Source organism: Nasonia vitripennis, chromosome 5 (genome assembly GCF_009193385.2).
Source record: "Nasonia vitripennis strain AsymCx chromosome 5, Nvit_psr_1.1, whole genome shotgun sequence".
Taxonomy (NCBI): Eukaryota; Metazoa; Arthropoda; class Insecta; order Hymenoptera; family Pteromalidae; genus Nasonia; species Nasonia vitripennis.
In genome coordinates, this window is record NC_045761.1 from 8,664,114 (window position 1) to 8,683,615 (window position 19,502).

The following is a 19,502-nucleotide window of genomic DNA, read 5'->3' on the forward strand; positions in this document are numbered from 1 at the left end:
TATAATTATTTAAATCGGATAATAGAGTATGCTCATTGATTTCAAGCCCATTTGGTAATTGCGCATTCGATCAATGACCCAAAAAGTTATTTTGCAGCAACTGCTTATACTCTTCCCTACACGACTCTCGTACTCGTATTTAGAATTGAATCCTTTATACTTAGAATCTCGGCTAATGAGATTTCGAGAGCTAGCGCCCATTTCGCGCGTCAGAAGTGCGCCTTCATTCCGCGTGCGAGACAAAAAAGTTGGGGAGAACAAAGCTATATAGAGCGCACTAATAAATTCAACTCAGTTTTGAAAATGCAACGCGAACTGGATGCCTGATGCGGCGCTCGTGCGGATATTGCGGAAAATGGGATCAGGCTTATATTTTCTTGTGCAACTATTATATATATATATACGCGCGAGAACACCTCGTGGGCAGATTACGTTAGACGACGACGAGGCGCGAAGAGAGAGAGAGAGAGAGAGAGAGAGAAGCGGGTGTGTATAGTGAGTCACGCTCGCACTTTGAACTCTCTCGAGATGTGCCGTGCGCGTCTCTGATACTGCCGTATATCCTTTGCGCAAAAAGTAAATGACTTGTTCGTCCTTGCCTACTTTAATCTTGCCGCGCTGAATTTGAATTTTCGAACGTTATTTATATAGGACACGGATAAAGCGAGAAGGTACGACGGTTGGAAAAAAAGATATACAGGTATATAGAATAGTATACGGAAGGCGAGTCCGAGGGCAAGTCGTAGTATAGCCAACGCGGCGAGATAACGGTCGTATGTATATGTACAGTGCTACTACTCTCGAGCGCAGTCAGTGTACAGCATAAAGCGCGTCGGCTCGCGGCTCGGCGTCAGTCGAATTCGATCCCCGGTGCCGCGCGGTCACAGCCCCCCCCGCGACATATAACACACATAACCTGTTGAACGCGAGTTGAGCGTCGCTTTTTGTCCTGCTCTCTCCCTCTTCTCGCGCTTGCGCGCACACTCCGCCCTCCGCATACTTATATATACCTGTATACAGTGCATCCAACGCGTTGTTGTGCTCGCCTTTCTCCCATATCATTGCATAGAGAGCGCAGTCGCGATCGGACGAACGGCGTATAACCCGCACGTTATATTCCAGAGGTTTCGTAACCTGTTTTGCTTTTCGGCGTTGCTGCTGCCGGCATCCCATCCTCCCTCTTCTTCTTCTTCTTCTTCTTCTTCTTCGTTCTCTTGTCTTCGTTATAACCGACGCCGCCGCCACCGCCTCAGTCGAGTTATTTAGCCGCGCGCGAGACGCTGCGTATTTTCCCCCAACTGCCACAGAGAGGGACGCCGTAGTGCAACCGACTTTTTTCTCCCCGAGGAAGCCAGGATCTCATAACCGTCAAGATGAACTGCGGAATGGAGTGCGTCAAGTACCTGCTCTTCATATTCAACTTCGTTTTCGCCGTGAGTATAATATATCAGCATTTTGACGTTGTTACTTTTCCGAGAAGTCGACCGTTGCTTCGAACGGCGACGCAGTGCCCCGGTTCCCATGACGCGTATTATGGCTATATGCCCATATAGGTATATACAAAGCTTCGCGCAGAGTATATAAGTGCGGATTATGTATCCGAGAGTTTACGCTTTTACGCTGTACACACGCACGCGCGCGCGCGTGTGTGTGTGTGTGTATATATAGAGCTGTAGGAAAACATTTTGTAATCAATATCCGGTAAACTCTCGCCGACTGTTGACGGGGGCTGATCGAATTAAACCGGACGAAATCCCGTTGATTTTATAAACTCATTTCTCGCCCCGTCGCTTTTAATGAAAATCTCTCGCATTCATTTCTATACCGAGAAGCAGTGCTTCCACTTACAGCCAATCAACTCGGTGTAAACGTATACATATATATATATATATACAGAGAGTCGGCCTCGTTGTCGCAATATTAGATTCCGAGAAGACTCGAGAGATCTGCGCTTCTCGAAAATCCTGTGTTTTCGGATAACTTTGACGGATTTATAAGTAATGAGCAAAATGACAAAGTGCCGCGAAACGAGAAAACGACTTTCGATCTTATTTCAAGACTCTCCGCTGCAACAACAGCGAGGCGTCGGCGGCGGCGGCGGCGGTTCATTGAAGTTTCCGGAGATGAGTCATCGCCGGTTCCGCAGCGGAGCGTCACGAGTCCTGAGTAATTCGTTTCCGATCGGAATAATTGTTGTTTGTCTCGGGTGCGTCGGACTCGATTTAAACTTTGCTAAAGCTCGGCTATACACAAGCTCGAAGCTTTTCCCCAACATCGCGATCGAGAATCACGACAAGTGCCGCGCCGAACTCACTGGCTTGGAAAAAACAAAGGGGTTGACTCTCCGTACAACTATATATGTATAACAAGCGCATGACGATGGTGTGCGTTGTGTTTTTTGTTCGCGCGCTCGCGGTGTCGGATGCCTCGCCTTCGGCTATACACTCTGTGCAAAGAACGGGGACAAGGACTGCGCGGAAAGTTTATTCGCTCCGGAGACTTTCTTCGAGTGAAGTATCCTATATACCGTATCTACGCAACGCGACTTGCCTTTTAAACGGTCCCTCGCAGTCGCGGCGCGAGAGAGAAAATAAGGGGGTCGATCGATCCTTCGATTTTTCCATTTTCATCGTGCGCGAGCGGCCACTTAGCCGGAAACCGCGGCTGCGTCGACGCTGAAACTCGCTTAGCCCGCCGATGGGAGAACCGGCCCCTGGTTTACTTTACCCTATAATACACTTTCTAGTGCTTTATGTTATATCGATTCTTCCTGACGAATGCACGGCTTCGTTGTACCTACTGCAGAGAAGATAACGTTGTAGCGACGACGACGACGACGCACTATTTTTCCCCTGCCTCTGTGCAACGCGCTCTTGGACTTATTCGGATCATTGCGTTAATCATTAAAGCCTGTTGAAGCTCGCTCTTCCTTTACTTTTATAGCCGCGTCTATTCGCGGGTGACGGCAAAAAGTAGAAATTAAATTAGAGCTCGCTAACTCGATGGTCATTTCTTTATTATCCATTATACTTATAACTTTGAATTCCGCTGTTCGTCGCCAACGGTCGGAGGAGCGAAATATTACACTTATACGTTTTAAAAAGTTTATCGAGCCTCTGTGGCGCGAGATAAGAGGCATAAACAAATATTTGTTTTGAGCTCGCGCACAAGAAGGGGCATTGATACACCTAATCGAGAACGAAAGCGATAGGGGGGCACTTGCGAAAGTGACTTTTTGCGATACGCTCAGTTTTCAAGTAGAATTCCGAAGCGATTGTATATGGGATGAAAAAATTTTAATTAGAGAGTCGCACCGAAGTTCTTATCAGTGAGTCGCGCGTATGGAATGAAAAATATAACAGTCATAGGGGAGTCGAAATGGATCTTTCCTGTTTGAAAACAAAAAACGTGATTCGAGTATGCGCACAGAGTGAGAGAGAAAAAATGACGCAATTTCAATGCAATATAAATACGCCCGGTAAATTATAAAACGCGCTAGCGCTCGTTCGAGTCTACCTCTAAAAGCTTTTTCCTTGATATATAGTATATGCCGCTATGGCGAACTTTACGTTGTTTAAAAATAATGTTCAGAGCCTTAAAAACAGCATATAGACTATTACAGGGGCTTCTTCTGAAAGTATATTAGAGTTGCTTTTCTTGTCTATAGTTATTACACGTACTTTTCGAGAAGTTTTCATTTTGAGAAATTGAGGCTGGCTTAAAATTTTGATGAGCAAAAAAAATCGCAATAAAATTCGAAGCTAGAGAAGCAATCTACTCGCGTTACTTTACATCGAATAAATCATCAGCTTTTTACCTTAGATCGCGCTGCAGAGAGCAGTAATTTTGTTTTTCACGTTCCGTACCAAGAACACCTCGCAGTACTGAGCGCTCCACAAGGTGCTCTACCAATGACGACAACTCGCGTTTATCTCCGGCTAGATACTGTTAGGAAATGTTCTATTCTTAGCCGTTACACAACTTTTAGAAGAACAATAACGTATCAATGCAGCGATGAGTCACACGTGTGATTCCTACCTTATGACTGATAAAGCGGTATCTAATAAAACAAGTGATTCGTCGTAATTTCTCCTTATGAAAGTCGTGAATAAATATATGAAGCTTATTCGATAACTCGAAAGCTTCTAACATTTCAAGTTCGGAAAGAAGCTATCGCGATCGTTAAAAGCAGCGATAGAAGGACGGAGGATACTTTGTATTCTCGTCGAGTTTTCACTTCTTCTTACCTTGCTGAGGTAAGCGAACGAGTGACCGTTTAACGCGAGGTCAAATCACAATTGTATTTGGCTTGATATCCTTTCTGACCTTAAAGTTTAATTATATATGCATAACGCATACCGCTTAAAAGCTTCCACTCACATTGGCTCGATCTATTGTCTGTCACAATTAAGAACAATTTGCGCGTGTTTTCCCTTCGCTTATAGGTTTATCGTATAATATTCAACGAAAACAGAGAAAAGCCAGAGAGCGACTTTTCCGCGCGCAAATATTCTATTTTTTACGCCCGTGTCAACGTCGTCGAACAATCCACGTCGTACAACACGTATATTTCAAAAAGTCCGTAAAAAGTTTTTATCAAAGCCCCTTCTCTTATATCCGCGGCTCTTTAAAGGCATACCGTTCCGCGATACGGGCAGCATGTGGAGCTTTCCGAACTTTTAATTTAAACCGCACGCTTCACACTGCACTGCAAAGTTATCGTATTCTTTTTTCGGAAGACAAGCCTTACTCCTCGCTCTCGAGCGCACACAATCGAGAGCTTCAAAGCTTGCCATTGTAAAAACAAAAGTTTCCGCGTTAGGTACCTAGTGATGCGGTGTTAAAACTTTGTTTATTATAAACATTCGCCGAGAGTTGATGTGTATCTTTTCTCGACGTATCTGTGACAAAGAATGACTGAACATTCTGAGCGAATGGTGAAACTTCATTAAAAGGAGTGACAAAATTAAACTTCGGGACGACCTTAAAATTAACAGCTGTTTGCGGGTACAGATTGTTTAAACGGAATCGATAAGATAACGCGCTTGCAATAAAATTTTAAACACATCCTTCAGATTGGAAGGATGTTTATGAAAGTACACATGCTCAGTATCATATATACTCGCTTTTATCATCGCGCAATCGTTAAAATATTTACGCGAATCTCTCCAATGTATTCCGCTTTATTTCAGCTAATGGCTCGTACTATTTTCGAAGAGTTCATTAGCATCGTTAAGGCATTTTTACTGGATCATTCTATTTCGTTTAGCATTAACTGACCTGCATTTTTTCACGCGTACTTATTTATCCGCGGTGAGCTGAAATGTTTCGAACAAATCAGAGAGAACACGTTGCGAGAGTCAATCCCACAAAGTTTCAAGCCTAAAACATGCAAACGGTAAGTTTAATTCGCGAAATGTAGCGCGTCTTATATTCAAAAAGGTGGAATAAACCATAGAGAGCAGAGGGTAACGCTCTTCTCTATGCTGCGGGTGTGTACATCGTTGAGCAGTACACAGCCGAAGGTATATCCACGGAAAGCAAATGAACAGGCTAGACTCTGCAGACAAAGCTGTAGGTAGTCTAGCAGAAGAGAAAGAGCTAGAGAGCGAGTAGCAGAGCTAGTTGGCTGATATTAATTCTACGAGAGAGCACGGAGGCGGCGGCATCATTCTCTCTTGTCAAATCGTCTTCAATTGAGCTTCTGGTTTACTCGAGGTGGGAGCCTTCAAGCCTATGGACTTAATTTGCGCTGCTTCGCTCTGACGATGAGCTTTTATGCTGCTGCCTCACGGTTAATGCACTTTTCGTGCATCATTTTGTATTCGCGCATTTCCAACGATCATTTTCAATCCAGGCTCTCATAATTTTTTCAGCGATTTTAAGGATTGATCTCTTGGACTGACGGCTGTAGAGGCGGTAATGGTTCCTAAATTTGGATTTAGATTTGGGACGGAGGATAAAAAATCAATGCTGCCGGAAGCAGTCTACGGTGGTATTGAAATAGAAAATAATTTATAATTGATTAGATCTTTGTGAGAAAAAAGCTATATCCTGGTATGTGATCTTCTGCTGTGACCTTCTTCAAATTTATGGGCAAAAGAATAAATCTTCTTCTAAGCAATTACGATCTTATATCCACGTGAGAATCGCTTGTACACCTTTTTGTTATTCACAAACTCTTTTATAGAAGTTAGTTAAATTTAGAATTTTTTAATGAAACCCAAGTGCCAGTATATCGTTTTGTTGTTATTGTTGTGAATAAAAATCGAAACATAATACGCAGATGGAAACGTGTTCTATTGTTCTTCATAACAGAAATTCCTGTTTTTCTCAGTAAAACAAACAATCGTCTGTCCAGGAATGAAAGTTGATGCTAGTTTACGCGAATTCGCTGCTCTGTTTTTTGTATAAATAAAAACGTTAAATGCGATAATAAACACGATATAAACCGGCGGATTTACCAAAGCTTTTACAGTAGTACGATGTCTTTCCTTCGGCGCGTGCTCGAACAGAATTTTAATTAATAATAGAAAAACTGCCATAGACGATAAAGTTGTGGGAGGAGCAGACTGTAAAAAAGAACAACCTTGGCTAGAGCAAATATGTTTTAGTGAATGGGTACTCTATATATATATATATACATATATGTATATGTCAGTGCGCACACTGTGTACCCGCGCTCGTGATGACGTATTCAGTTGAATCATATTCAAATTTCAACCTTCGAAATAACGCGCGTGTTTATACCTACACGTCGCGCTATACGGGCCAGTAAAATTTTGATAGTCTTTTTTTCCTCGCCGAACGTGCCGTAAAGAAGTTATTGAAAAGGAAATATTGAAAACTTTATGTATAACATCGTTCGCCACGTAAGTAGTTTGAATTTTGGCTGCGAATATAATCTTCATCGAACTTTCTCGTTTCGCAGGATGTGCCAATGGAAAATTCAGCGCTCATCGCGTAATGCAGCTTTAATTTCGAACTCAACGCGCATATGTGCGGTTTATTAACCAGCATATGAATAAAATACCGAACGACGTCTTGAGCGTTCTCGGAGCATCGAAATCGAACGCGCTTTCGATGCTCGTTCTCTTACAGCGATAGATTCACATTATATACGTATACGTATTTCAAAACATTTGAGAGAAGCGCGCACGTAACCTTTGAAATCCTAACCATTTTTAATTTCCCTTCGCACATTATTCTCTCCTCTTCCGTCTCCCAAGAAACCTATCTGGAATTTCCAGACTCCCGCTCCCAGTCTGGAGCTCCTATATAGCTATACACATTCTATATTCCTCTTCTTCGGTTCTCTCTCAGTCTCTTTGTCTCTGTCGTTTCCTCGCTTCGTATATAGCGGCTCTCTTTCTCCTCCGCACGCCTCTCGGCGTATATAGCGTGTGGCGCTCGTGCGCGCCGCCGCAGCAGCATCATCGCAGAGCCGGCGCAGAGAGAGAGAGAGAGAGAGAGAGAGAGAGAGAGAGAGAGCGAGAGCTCTCTGGCGTTCGTGAGCAGCGCAACGCTAATCGCCGCGCGCGCCGTGTGTTTATTCAGTTCCTCGCCGTTCGCTCGGCGTTCCTGACCTCTTCTCTACCCGTCCGAGAGACTGTTTCATCGAATATACACACGCCAGTTTGCCAGTGCCGCTTGTACAGATAGTTTTCGTTTAATATATTTAAAAATCGCTCGTGTGCGTTGTTGCGAGTATTTCGTTGGATTCTTTTTGTCGAGTGAAGAATAATCGGCTTCAACATGAGTTGCGCGTCGGGCTGCATCAAGTACCTGCTCTTCATCTTCAACTTCCTCTTCGCCGTAAGTGTTTTTTCCACGACAAGACGCGCGCGTTCTACTATACGGAGTCTTTTTTTAGCCGGAGCTGCGCGCGCTCGCCGGCTCCTTACTCTCTGCGCCTATTATAGCGAGAAGTGCGGAATGCGCGAGCGCGGTAATTAATGCGCAGATGATCTTTATTCGCTTTATTGTTATTGCTCGAGTCAGAGATAGACAGAAGCGTTTTCTAGAACGCAAGGACAGTCGGCGCAGGATACACACACACACACAGTGCACGCAGAGCGAGCGCGCTTTACGTAAACATAATTACACACGGCGTCTAATTGTCGAATCGAGTTCGAATCCACGCCGCGCTCGCGCGCGCATATGGACTTCCTATATGCGACATCTATAAGCCGACATTGCGGAGCAGGAAGTTTGTTTACAACGCGGCGCGAGTAGCTCGACGAAGGAAATAATAAGGTCGAAGAGAGAAAACATAAACCGCCGCTTATACCGATTGAATTAATACACAGGGGCAACGGTGCGCGGCGGCAGGTTCCTAAAAAAGGTATGACGCGGCGGCGCGTTACAGGTGCCTCGTGCGGAGGAAGATATTTTTTTCTCTCTCTCTCTCTCTCTCTCTCTCTTCGCTTCAGCATCAAGGCCCTCGCGTTACATTGGTATTTCACTGCTGGGAATCCTATAACCCAGAGATAGAGGGCCGCCAGAGATGGCCAGTAGCAGGTATAGATATAATACTATATACCGCGGCAGCATCTCGGAGCAACGTATATATATATATATATATAGAGAGAGAGAGAAGCCGTGGTACGCGCATTCCTTTCCTTTTCCTCGAGAGAGCTGCCCGCGCGCTCCTCCAGATTGAGAGAGAAAGAGAGACACGAAGAAAGAGAGATATAGCAGCGCGAGAGCGGCGACTTGACAACAGCGCGCGCGTTCGGAAAGAAGGGGATCACAACCGGCCTTCCTTCGACGCTTATAATCCTCTCTCGCGTAGCGCGCGCGTATTATAAGACGCGCCGGTGTCTATATATACGCGCATACGTCAGATTCGGATTCTGCGAGAGGATGTATAATATATATCTGTTATCGGCGCGCAGCCCTTTGCGCGATACGCCTCTACGTGTATGTAAGTAGTATACGTCATGCGGGAGATGAGTAAGACAAGCGGCACGAGGACGACAAAGAGCGGAAAAACCCGATGTCGTAAAACGCATTCGTTACGCGGATGTCGCGCTCCCCTCGAATTTCGGGGCTTTTCCGCACCCCTCTCTCTCTCTCTCTCTCTCTCTCTCTCTCTCTCTCTCTGTGTCATGCACGTGACCGCGTATTATATACAGGACACGCGCAGGGAAACACAAAGCCGCTTTTTTTCGTACATTAGGATATGCGTTTACATTAGTGCTGTATACCACACACTGTACTATACGCGAGAGTATTTCACAGGCTTAGAACTCTCCAGAGGATGTCGGGCGTTAAGGAGTCTCTTTAGAGTGATATACGGAATTATATAATTATATATGGTGTGTGGGTCGAATGTAGCCAAGAGCCCCCGACGCGAATACAAACGAGTTGTGATGCCATATGAATCGCGCGGGCTAATGAATAGCTCTGGAAATTACTTCTTATGTATACTTAATTTCGTATCGGAGTGTATTATTTTTGTGGGAATGAAAATTTTCAAAGCTTCGACGGCGAATTACGTAAACAAAAAAAAATAGTCTCGCGGCTGTGTAAAACGAGCATCAAAATTAGCTTCGTGAATAATTTTTGCGTTTAACTATGCTTATCTCTTATCCGGACATGTATTGATGGTCTCGGCGCTTACCGAGCTTGTGGAATTGTCGAGGTGAAGGCAGTATTGATGAATTTGAAAATAAGCACATACTAGTAATTCGTGATAGCACGGATATTTTTGATTGCCCTATGACATAAATAATCTGCAGGAAAACGCGCTCGAAGAGTTTCTTTTGTCGCGTTGCAATTATTATTATTATTACCGCAATGCGTCATTGGCAAAAGAATCGCATAAAAAGAGCGGAATATAAATTTGGCATCGGTCAGTCTCTCGATTTTGAGAGGAGATATAAATAACAAACGAGAACGTTATAATACATGAGCCGTCAACGGGTATTACCTTTCCCTCGTATTTTTTCACACGCTTCCTTTGATTTCGCTCGAATGAGTTGTAAATCGGCATTTATTTGATTTCTTGAATTTATACGAAAATGCGAATGCGTAAAAAAATGCGTGCGAAAATTAAAACATATTTTTACATTCAGAGGTACATTCGGAATACTATTTTATGCTCGAATTAAAGTCGCGGCGTGCTCGATTCGATCGGCTTTTAATTTGCTCCTCAATTTTTCACACTAATAGCTCCAAGTGTTTTAACAATTGACACGATGAGACTCATTCTCCTGCTGCTCATCGAATAAAAACATGATATTTCAATTGGAACATAGAAAGACATTCAGTCGTTCGAAGCGATGTGAAAACATGCAATAATTGAAAACTACTCCGGATGACTGTTCCACGTCAATTCCAGAGAAAAATCATATCTAAATAATTCACAGCGTGAGGTGACTGGCTCAGTCTCGTGTGCAGTGCGCTCCAAGCGCTAATTTCCAAAGGAAAAATCAATGGATATTCGAGCAAAGTGTAGTCAAAGTGCAAAATTGCTTCCCGTTGGCTATTTTCTTAACATCCTGCACGTGGCGCGAACCACCTTCTCGAATCGTCAACTCGAAAAAAATAAACAATACTTCCCGCACCAACGTATCCTTTTCTCGACCTCTAGCGCGCACATTTTTTCTATCGCCGCGGCGACTGTGTAAACATCGGGCGCAGTCGATTCGCTAATCATAAACATCCGAAGCGTTGCGTATAGGTATCTCTGTGTGCTCAGTCGATGCGGTGTGACAATAGTCAGTGCATCAGCGGGATGCGAGGCATTACCTCGCGAGGAGAGTGACGCGCAGAAACGTTCGAGCGAAGGTCGCGCGGTACTGGAGATTTTCATCGCGATCTCCGCGCGCTCCTGCTCTATGCTTAATATATGTATATATACCTGTATACACGTCTATACGCGCGTATGGGCGGGGCGCCTCATCGTTCATTTTTCCTCGCCACTTTTTTACATACTACACCGAGCGCTTATGCGGCTTATTTATACAAAGTGTATGTAACTTTGAAAAGGGCGATATTATTCGGGCTGTAATTTTCTTCCATCGACCGTCGTCGTGCTTTTATTTTCCGTCACTTGCGCTGATGAAATTCGTTGAGTTAAGCCGCTTCTATGAGTATATAGGATATGTGATCGATTCGTATTAAAAGTTACCATAGAGCAATTTGTCGACGGTGCACGAGAAAAAAATATAATCCTCCTTGTAATTTCGATTTCGGAGAATAATACAGCTTCGGTAATCGAAGTTCCGAAGCTAATAATCGCCGGGGCGCGTTGAGCTTTCGAGTCTAATTAACGGCACGCGCGCATACTCATCGCTATTCACTAATATTATTCGCGAATTCCATTCCGCTCCTCGTTGCATCGCGAGAGTTCAATGCTTTCCGCGCTCGGCGTGTGTATTACGCAAAACGAAGCATCGATTATTCGACTTTTTTTTATCCATACGCGAATGTGCGTTCGGCTCAAGTGTAAGAGAAAAGGGCGGTTAATAAGTAATACGCAATTTTCATTTCGTATGGATAGAAGCTTTCGCAAACAGCAATTAGCCGTGCATGAAAAGCCTCTCGTCGATTCGATCGAACTCATTATTCCGCGCGATTGTTGCATTATCGTCGTCGGAATAAAATATTCGAGCTTTATAGTTGTTCTGATTCGTAATACGTGAACGAGCAAAGCTACTTACTATACTTGCCGTATCGGCGCATCGTTATGCATTACCGTGTAATAAACCAAATTCGAGTCGAAAATTCCGCAACGAATGAAATTATTCGCAAACTCCACTTCACCATCAGCGAGTGCATAAAGGGCGCAAATATTCGGCCGCACGTACAGACAAAATCGCTCGGCGGAATTAAAACGACTCTACAGGTACTCTCTCATAACGTGCACATACCGCGTGCGCCAGATTCTAAATGGCGCCAAAGTCGAGTCGGGGATCGCAATTGACCAACTGCCGATCGAGTTCTCTCTCTCTCTATCTCTCTCTCTGTGGCCGAGATTTTTCTTCCTCCTCCCGTTGAAACACGTTTCTCGCATAGAGAGCGTACAGCTTCTATTTTTAAAGCTACTACACGACTCTGGGCCGCGCTTCTGTGTTTATATACGCCTGGGACTCGAAATACGACTGCTCGGCCTCGGATAAAGCTCGCGAGATGATTTACAATCTCGAACGAGAAAACGTTAAAAAAAAGACGACGACGAGGCGGTCGAGGAAGGAAGGCGGTTTAATCAAGCGCTTTCCCGTAAAGCTCGCGCCTGTAACGCTGCGGAGCGTAAAAGGGAAAAGCTCGTCGTTAGGTTGTGCGAATTATGCAATTGATCCTGTATAGTACAGGGGACGACACACAGTATATAGCGAGAGAGCGATGTTTATCTTCATACGGCGCATTTGCACTGGACGTGTCCGATGATAAAAACGTATGTGGCTCTGCAGCCGAGAGAGAGAGAGAGAGAGAGAGAGAGAGAGAGAGAGAGAGAGAGAGAGAGAGAGAGAGAGAGCACCTCTCACGCAATATATGTATACACGTCGTTACGTACGCGTATATACTCGTGTGTGTGTGTGTGTGAACCTATATTACAACGACGAGAGAGCTATAGATCGACGGAAGTCGGTTAACGTGCCACCGGATGAATTATTTGCACGTGCGCGCGAAAAAAAGCCACGAAGAGTGAGAAATCGATGGGAAGGGACACATCACGCGAGCCTTTTGCGCTGTGTGCGTCGTATATTTCTAGTACTGCACTTTTGTTCTATACTCGCTCTCTCGCGCTCGGAGCCATTGTGTGTAGGCGAGCGAGTGGTTTGCCTTTTTAAATGCTAATTTCCGAGTTAATGTACTCTTTTTTTATTTGCACTCCTCGACGCTCTGCCGCCGTTTTACGCGTTTTACCTGCGGCGCGTGTTATTCGCGCGAAATTTGGAAAAAAGCGAACGCGCTTGGTAAAAATGAATCAGCCTTGCGCTATGAGATGATTCACTCGCGCGCGAGTGTGTATTATCTGCTGTAAGCGTTTGTTTAGGATTATCTTTTCGCGCGTGCAACGCTCGGTGCTAAGTAAGCCCCGTCGCTTTGTGTAGCGTCGCTAAGACGTCTAATTGAAAATTAGCGCGAATTTCGTCAGTGCAAAGTCTCGTTACGTAAAAAGCGAATATTATTCGTCCTCCAATTTCACGGCTTGAAGTGTACGCGATGTATACAGCGGCGCGAAGAAGAAGCCTTTGTTATTCTCTTATCCTAGAAAACGTTGAACTTGGCTCGGCCGTTTCATTGACCCCAAGAGAGAGAGAGAGAGAGAGAGAGAGAGAGAGAGAGAGAGAGAGAGAGAGAGAGAGAGAGAGAGTCTATATACACCTATATCGCCGTCGCGCGCGTGCAGTCAACATACCCGCTATACACACCGGCTGATCGATCATGATATATCGCAATCAAGCTACTTATATGTTGCGCGCCTCGGTTACGTACACTCCCCACAGAAGCTGACGTAACTCTCTCAAGCGCTACAGGTATATTATACCTTGGCAACCGAGAAACTGAGACCGATGGGTGATGGGCATCTCGCGCACGTATATGTGTGTGTGTGTGTGTGTACGAGTCGTCACCTTCAGACAGAAAGACACACGCACACACGCAGTCGCACAAAGACAGAGGGATAGGAGGGGACGCGAAATCGATAGCTCCTTGGACTACTTAAACGCCGTGGCTTTCGCACCGAGGGATAACAAGGGGCGAAATTCGGGATTCTTTTTCTCTTACATGTACAGAGCGAAAAAGAGCCGAGTTTTCACGGAATAATCGCAGCGCGCGGAATTTTTCAGTATGACTCAGTATACTACGCGGAACAGTCAAGGAAAATATTTCTCGCGCATCGCGCACGTACAATATAGCTCTCGTTCCATCACGTCACTGCGTGCAATCAGTGATGGGCGGAACTGGATGTATCGGAACGGCTTTGCTTTTGTACTCCCTTTTTTCTGCACCGATGAAAGGTTGTCGGCGCTGTGTATACGATACCCTCCACATAGGTAGAGCTTCCCCAAACTGAAATTCGCGAAAACTTCAATTAATGCGCGCCTCGGTTTTTACCGCGAAACTGCAGTGTGCAGCCCATATGTTCGAAAAACTTTACACGCGATATGCGGGGATACCCCTCTCGCCGCGATAAAAATATCGAGAAGGTGATATGTGTGGATGAAAATTTCGGGGAATATCCTTTTTTCCTTATCTGACTCACTCGCGCGCAATACCTGCGCCGAGAGAAAAAAAAAACACACAGCGCGGTATCTCTATCCATACGCGCGTACTGCATCGAAGCGTACAGTTGAGATACGTTATTTCACAGAGAGAGAGAGAGAGAGAGAGAGAGAGAGAGAGAGAGAGAGAGAGAGAGAGAGAGAGGAGGGGGACTGTACGTACTGTGCGATGGCGAGATCGTATGTGTATGCGGTGCTATATACGTATACATATATAGAAACCACACACGAGTCGGAGCAACTTTTGTACGTGCTCCCGATGATGTCATCATCGAGTCGGAGTCGTGCCGCGCTGTTAACGCTCGGCTTTCTGAACTGTCCTCTCTCTCTCTCTCTCTCTCTCTCTCTCTCTTGCTGTGTATTACGTGCGAATATTGCGCGTGTATAACGTGGCTCGTTTCGTACTTAATTTGTATGTATACTTGCCGCGAGTTGCGCTTTGAACATTCGCATATGAATGCGCGGATTGTTCTTTGGATGCTTGTAAAATCATATGCGAGATTGGCGTGTAACGTTATTATAATTACGATACGTGTATTGCGATAAATTTGTGTAGGCGAATTTAAAATCCGCATATTGCCGCTAAAATAACGCTAAGAGTATAGCTTGAAAATTAAAGCTAAAAACAACTTTCTTTTGCAGTTGGGAGGATTGGCGATTTTGATATGCGGCATCCTGCTGCAGATAGCCATATCCGACGTGAAGACGGCTACACCTGAAATTCCAACTTCGATGCCCATAACTGTTCTCATAATCGTTGGCGCTGTCATCTTCATCATCGCCTTCTTCGGATGCTGCGGAGCCATTCGCGAAAGCCACTGCATGATCATTACTGTAAGCACATATTATGATAAAATTATGTTAACTTCGCTACTACGAAGAAGTTATACGGGTATGCTGAAGATAAATTAACGATTTTTTCCATGGATACAGTTTGCCGTGCTGCTGTTGACTCTGCTCGTCATCCAAGTTGCCGTAGCCGCGTATGCATTTGTCCAATTCAAGGGAGACGATTCCAAGGGTAAGATCGAAGACCTTATACACGATATGGTCAACAAGTACTTCGACGACAAGAAGTACCAGGACGCCGTCAATGCCATGCAAACATTCGTACGTATACGAACCTATGAAAATTTCTATTGTCTTGGACTTGAATGATTGTAAAAATAATGTTTGCTTCGACGTATTGCTTGCAGGCCCAGTGCTGTGGATACAACAGTTACAGAGACTACACAAACAACGACAAAAATATAAATGGAAGCATTCCTTACTCTTGCTGCGACATCAACGAAGGCAAGACGTGCTCCGTTGATCAAATCAAGTTCCACGACGGCTGCCGCGACAAAGTCTACACCCTATACAAGAAGTTCTCAAATGGCTTGGCCGGTTTGGCCATTGGCATTGCCGTCGTAGAGGTGTGTATTTTAAATCTGATTAGAAAAAAAACATGATGATTTAATTCGAATCCTTCAGTTTACTCATTTGCACAATTTTTCTCTCCTCCAGCTGATTGGCATAATCTTCTCCTTCTGCCTTGCGAATTCGATACGAAACGTTCAACGCCGAGGATACAAAGTTTAAACAGCAAACGAAAAGGCACGAAAGCTTTAATTTCTTCAACCAGAAGTTTTCTACTTTATCCTAAATGATAGGTTAACGAATAAAAAAAGTGAGCGCCAAACACTGAAAGTATAAGATGGAAAATCACTAAGCTCTAAGTTCATGTTTTCTCGGAATGAAAAATAGCATGTACCTGCGCTACTTGTGAAAGTACTATTTGTAAGACTACTACCTATTTATCGAGATGTCATAAAAGTGACTTTTTCATTCAAGATTTATCTATGCAATGCAACTGAAAGAAAAATTAAACTACATTGAGATATTATATGGTTCTCATATAATTGCCAGATTTTAACGATTGATCAATAAATGTTAAAAACAAATAATATTAATAATATCAATAACGTCTGACCGTACAGTATGAATATTTAGTCTGTTAAGGAACACGAAGCTTTACCTCATTTGATTGAATTTTCTTACAGTTAATATAGAAAGCTCTTAACACATTCTCATCGTTTGTAATAAAAAGACATGCATCTTGCAATTTGTATTCAAAATTATTGTTCACGAATACACATATATATTTTTTTGTAACTAACAAACTTGTGAATCAACGAAATTGTTTGAATTAAAAATATAATATATGGCACGTTGAATCCGTGCAGGGTTCAATATACATTTTTTGCTACTGAAGTTTAGATTTAAGGTATTATGTATAACACTAATAGTTGATAAACCAGTTGTCTTGAAATACTTTTTTCATACGAATATATATAAAAGTATATATACGAAATATTTGAAAATAGTATATTGTCCGTTTCATTTTATATTGCGCGTTCAGTGTCGAATTTGATCAGTTTAATGTTAGTAAAAGATTTTGCACGCTTGAAAAATAAAATTATTTTGTGAAGAAATGTCTGTTCTTTTTCAATTACTAATATGAGACGTCGTCGCATGATGTTGAGGGTGTCAAGAATGTTAATGAAGTACCAAGAATATAAGTATATTGTCGTTATTTATTAAGTTTAAGATAAGGTATAACTTACATCTGTTCTCTATTATACATACTATTTACAAATTTTGTTTCGTACTCAGAATCAGCTGATTATAAAGTAACTGAGTTTGTACTCAAAAAATATCTAACTTTCATACTGTTATTAACTGCTACGAAATTCAGAATAAATTACGCACTTTATCACTATTACTCATGTACTTATGCTTCGCGTTTGGAAAAATTTGGCATGCTAAGCAACTCATAATAGATAAAGCATACTTCATCAACAAAGTGTTCGCTTTTTAAAGTGGGTTCTGTAAGCCACGGCCTTTAAAAATTTAATATTGTTTTCAATATACCTCCAAACTATTTATCGTGCCTAACATGTAATGTAAAATAGGTATTTCCATTCTTTCAACTCACAATGCTATGAGTAAATAGTAAACATTATGTACTAGTTAGTGAAACTATTGTAGTAATTTGACCAACTGTAAATATTTTTCCAAGCTAAAGTAAGTTTCTTGGGGTGTACTGCATGATGTTCGCACAAGTTGAGTCTATTACTTTCGCTTCTTTTGTAATACGTACTTTTCACTAAGACACTTACTATCGACTACAAAATATTATTTCAAGAGTACATTACTGTTAAATAGTTTTCAATTTTTTTTCAAATTTCATCGGTTGACTTCTTGCATAGTAAGGAAAGTTAGAGTTGAGTGTCCTTTCTTAAAGTACAGAAATACAAATGAAAAAATATTTAAAGGACAAGACTCAATGAAGGAACATGTTTCTGTATAAGTTTACAAATGTGACTCGAAACGAATAAATATTAAAGTTATACGCAGGTTTCATATACTCGTGAAATTCATATTTGGATTACAATCTTTGTTTGATTGAAGTTGATACTGAGAATCCCTTATGAGATGGTTTTCAATAAATAACGATCTGTCAAAGTAAAGAAAGTACTCGTAATAAATAAAAATATGCGCTAGGCGTTTATTATTCCTACATCTCGATGCTAAAAAATATAGATTAATTTACGAATTTCGTCGTACATTCACTCCGGTGAATGAAATTGCGTAAAACGAGTCAAGAGTTATGCTGAATTCTATCCTTCGAGGACAAAAAAAATAGATAAATCATTCACGTGCACAGTTTGTTCCGAGTGTAATATAAAATAATGTGTATATATATGCATACTCTTTATAAATAAATAGATCGTACAGCGATGCCGTGAATAGGATGATAAAAATAATAATAAATAAATGCATAAGGCGCACTTTATACTCATGGGATGAAATTCGGCTAACTAGTTCGTTTTACGTATGAGGACGTAGTTACTCTTAAGTATGTAGTTTCTTTTTTCTATCTTACAAGTCGTTAAAAACTGCAGCCGCGTCACATCAGTACAAAAGAATTACTCTCACATTCTCGCACGTGGACTCGATCACGGACCGAGCCAACTGCACGCAATTTCTCTCAGAAGTCGCTTAAATCTATACTCTATCGTCGTCGCTTCAACATCCTCTTTCCATAGCTCTCTCTTTTTTATTAAAAAATGATAAAATCACAATATCGATCGCTTGTCCAGGACATCACGATATCAGCTGTGGCAGCAGCGGATCCTTCACAGCGGCGAGACTTTCATGCGGTCTGGCGAGTCGACGAGGTCCGGGAGGCTACCGCTCGTCAGCTCCGAGTCCGAGGAGCCGACAGCGCTGTAACGGTGTTGCACCACGGGAATGTCGTTGAGGAAGTCGAAGGAGGCTACGGCCTCGCGCTCCTTGTCGCCGTAGCGCACGAAGAACTCACCGCCTCGACCGATGATCGAGGGCCTCGCCGAGCCCCAGTTCGAGGGTAGCCGTAGTACACGCTGGGCCTGGACTGCCGACGCTGGAGAAACCAAGCCTGCTTATTCCGCTCTCAATCTTTTACTCGCTCATCTAGTTACTAGCTTCTCGCAGTTTTTTTACAGCAACCACAAGTTGGCAAGTTATCGTTCGAGTACACGACTTTCGTATCAAAAAGAGGAATGACAAATGAAACTTCTCGTTTAGGCCGGTGTTTGATTTGATTGAAAAATATTTTGATTGTTCGCTTCCCGCGCTATTGTGTTTGATTTAAAAAACGAGTAAGTACACGTGTATCGTAAGAAAATATGCTTTTCGATAGAAACTATCATTCGTATGTACAGCTTGCTTTTAGGATACTTGCCAACTTCTGTATATTTAGCAGCGCTAGCAAACACTGAGAGTAGCTTGGCTTAGCTCTCTTACAAGTATTATTTGCCTTCTCTCTTTCTCCATTTCATTGCCTATTACAATTTTGCGTACGTTCGTTTTTTTCTCACGCACCCCGTCTTATCCAATTGTTCCTCCGTGGATGCATCTGTCACTTAGGTCTCTCTCTTTCGGTTTTAACCTGTCTGCTTTTTGAAGATTGAAAAAAAGAAAAGAAAAAAAAATAATTTATATTTATAGCAAATTTCGACTTTGTTTTAAAATATATAGAAATATTACTTATTAGTAATATACATTATAATGTTGTTATATAGTGTAACGGTTCTTAAACGTTGGATCATTTTTAGAGTTCAAAAGCGTTTGAAGTTCATCGACTGCACTCATTGTTTTACTTTGAAACAATGTCGTCGTTTCAAGTTATAATACTCCGTATAAAGCTACGTGCGAATGGAAAGTTTTCTATAGCGTAGA

At 42.7% G+C, this 19,502-nt stretch overlaps 2 protein-coding genes across 6 annotated transcripts in view; one reads left to right on the forward strand and one right to left on the reverse strand.

Moving 5' to 3' along the window:
* Window positions 1-807: 807 nt before the first annotated feature.
* On the forward strand, window positions 808-17,629 carry LOC100117457 (CD63 antigen). Of its 2 annotated transcripts, none has more exons than XM_008218626.4 (5): window positions 808-1,433; window positions 14,880-15,071; window positions 15,171-15,347; window positions 15,434-15,652; window positions 15,744-17,629. In XM_008218626.4, the coding sequence occupies exons 1-5, from the start codon at window positions 1,374-1,376 to the stop codon at window positions 15,816-15,818; spliced, it is 723 nt and encodes a 240-aa protein (XP_008216848.1). In that variant the 5' UTR covers window positions 808-1,373; the 3' UTR covers window positions 15,819-17,629. The 2 variants fall into 2 exon arrangements, with proteins under 2 accessions (XP_008216848.1, XP_001601690.1); XM_001601640.6 differs by lacking the exon at window positions 808-1,433 and adding an exon at window positions 7,358-7,815.
* LOC100678286 overlaps window positions 16,796-19,502 on the reverse strand; it is a 161,613-nt gene continuing 158,906 nt past the window's right edge. For 2 of the 4 annotated variants that reach the window (XM_016989459.3, XM_008218625.4), the window contains exon 14: window positions 16,796-18,684. In XM_016989459.3, the coding sequence (XP_016844948.1) occupies window positions 18,419-18,684 (266 nt within the window). In that variant the 3' untranslated portion in view covers window positions 16,796-18,418. Of the gene's footprint in view, window positions 19,220-19,502 lie in introns of all 4 variants that reach the window. The other 2 variants (XM_016989461.3, XM_016989460.3) reach the window with 2 other exon arrangements.

Coding starts and splice junctions, on each gene's coding strand:
- LOC100117457 (XM_008218626.4), top strand. CDS start 1,374: ATGAACTGCGGAATGGAGTGCGTCAAGTACCTGCTCTTCATATTCAAC. Junction 1,434..14,879: donor TATTCAACTTCGTTTTCGCC/GTGAGTATAATA, acceptor TTTCTTTTGCAG/TTGGGAGGATTGGCGATTTT. Junction 15,653..15,743: donor TTGGCATTGCCGTCGTAGAG/GTGTGTATTTTA, acceptor TCTCTCCTCCAG/CTGATTGGCATAATCTTCTC.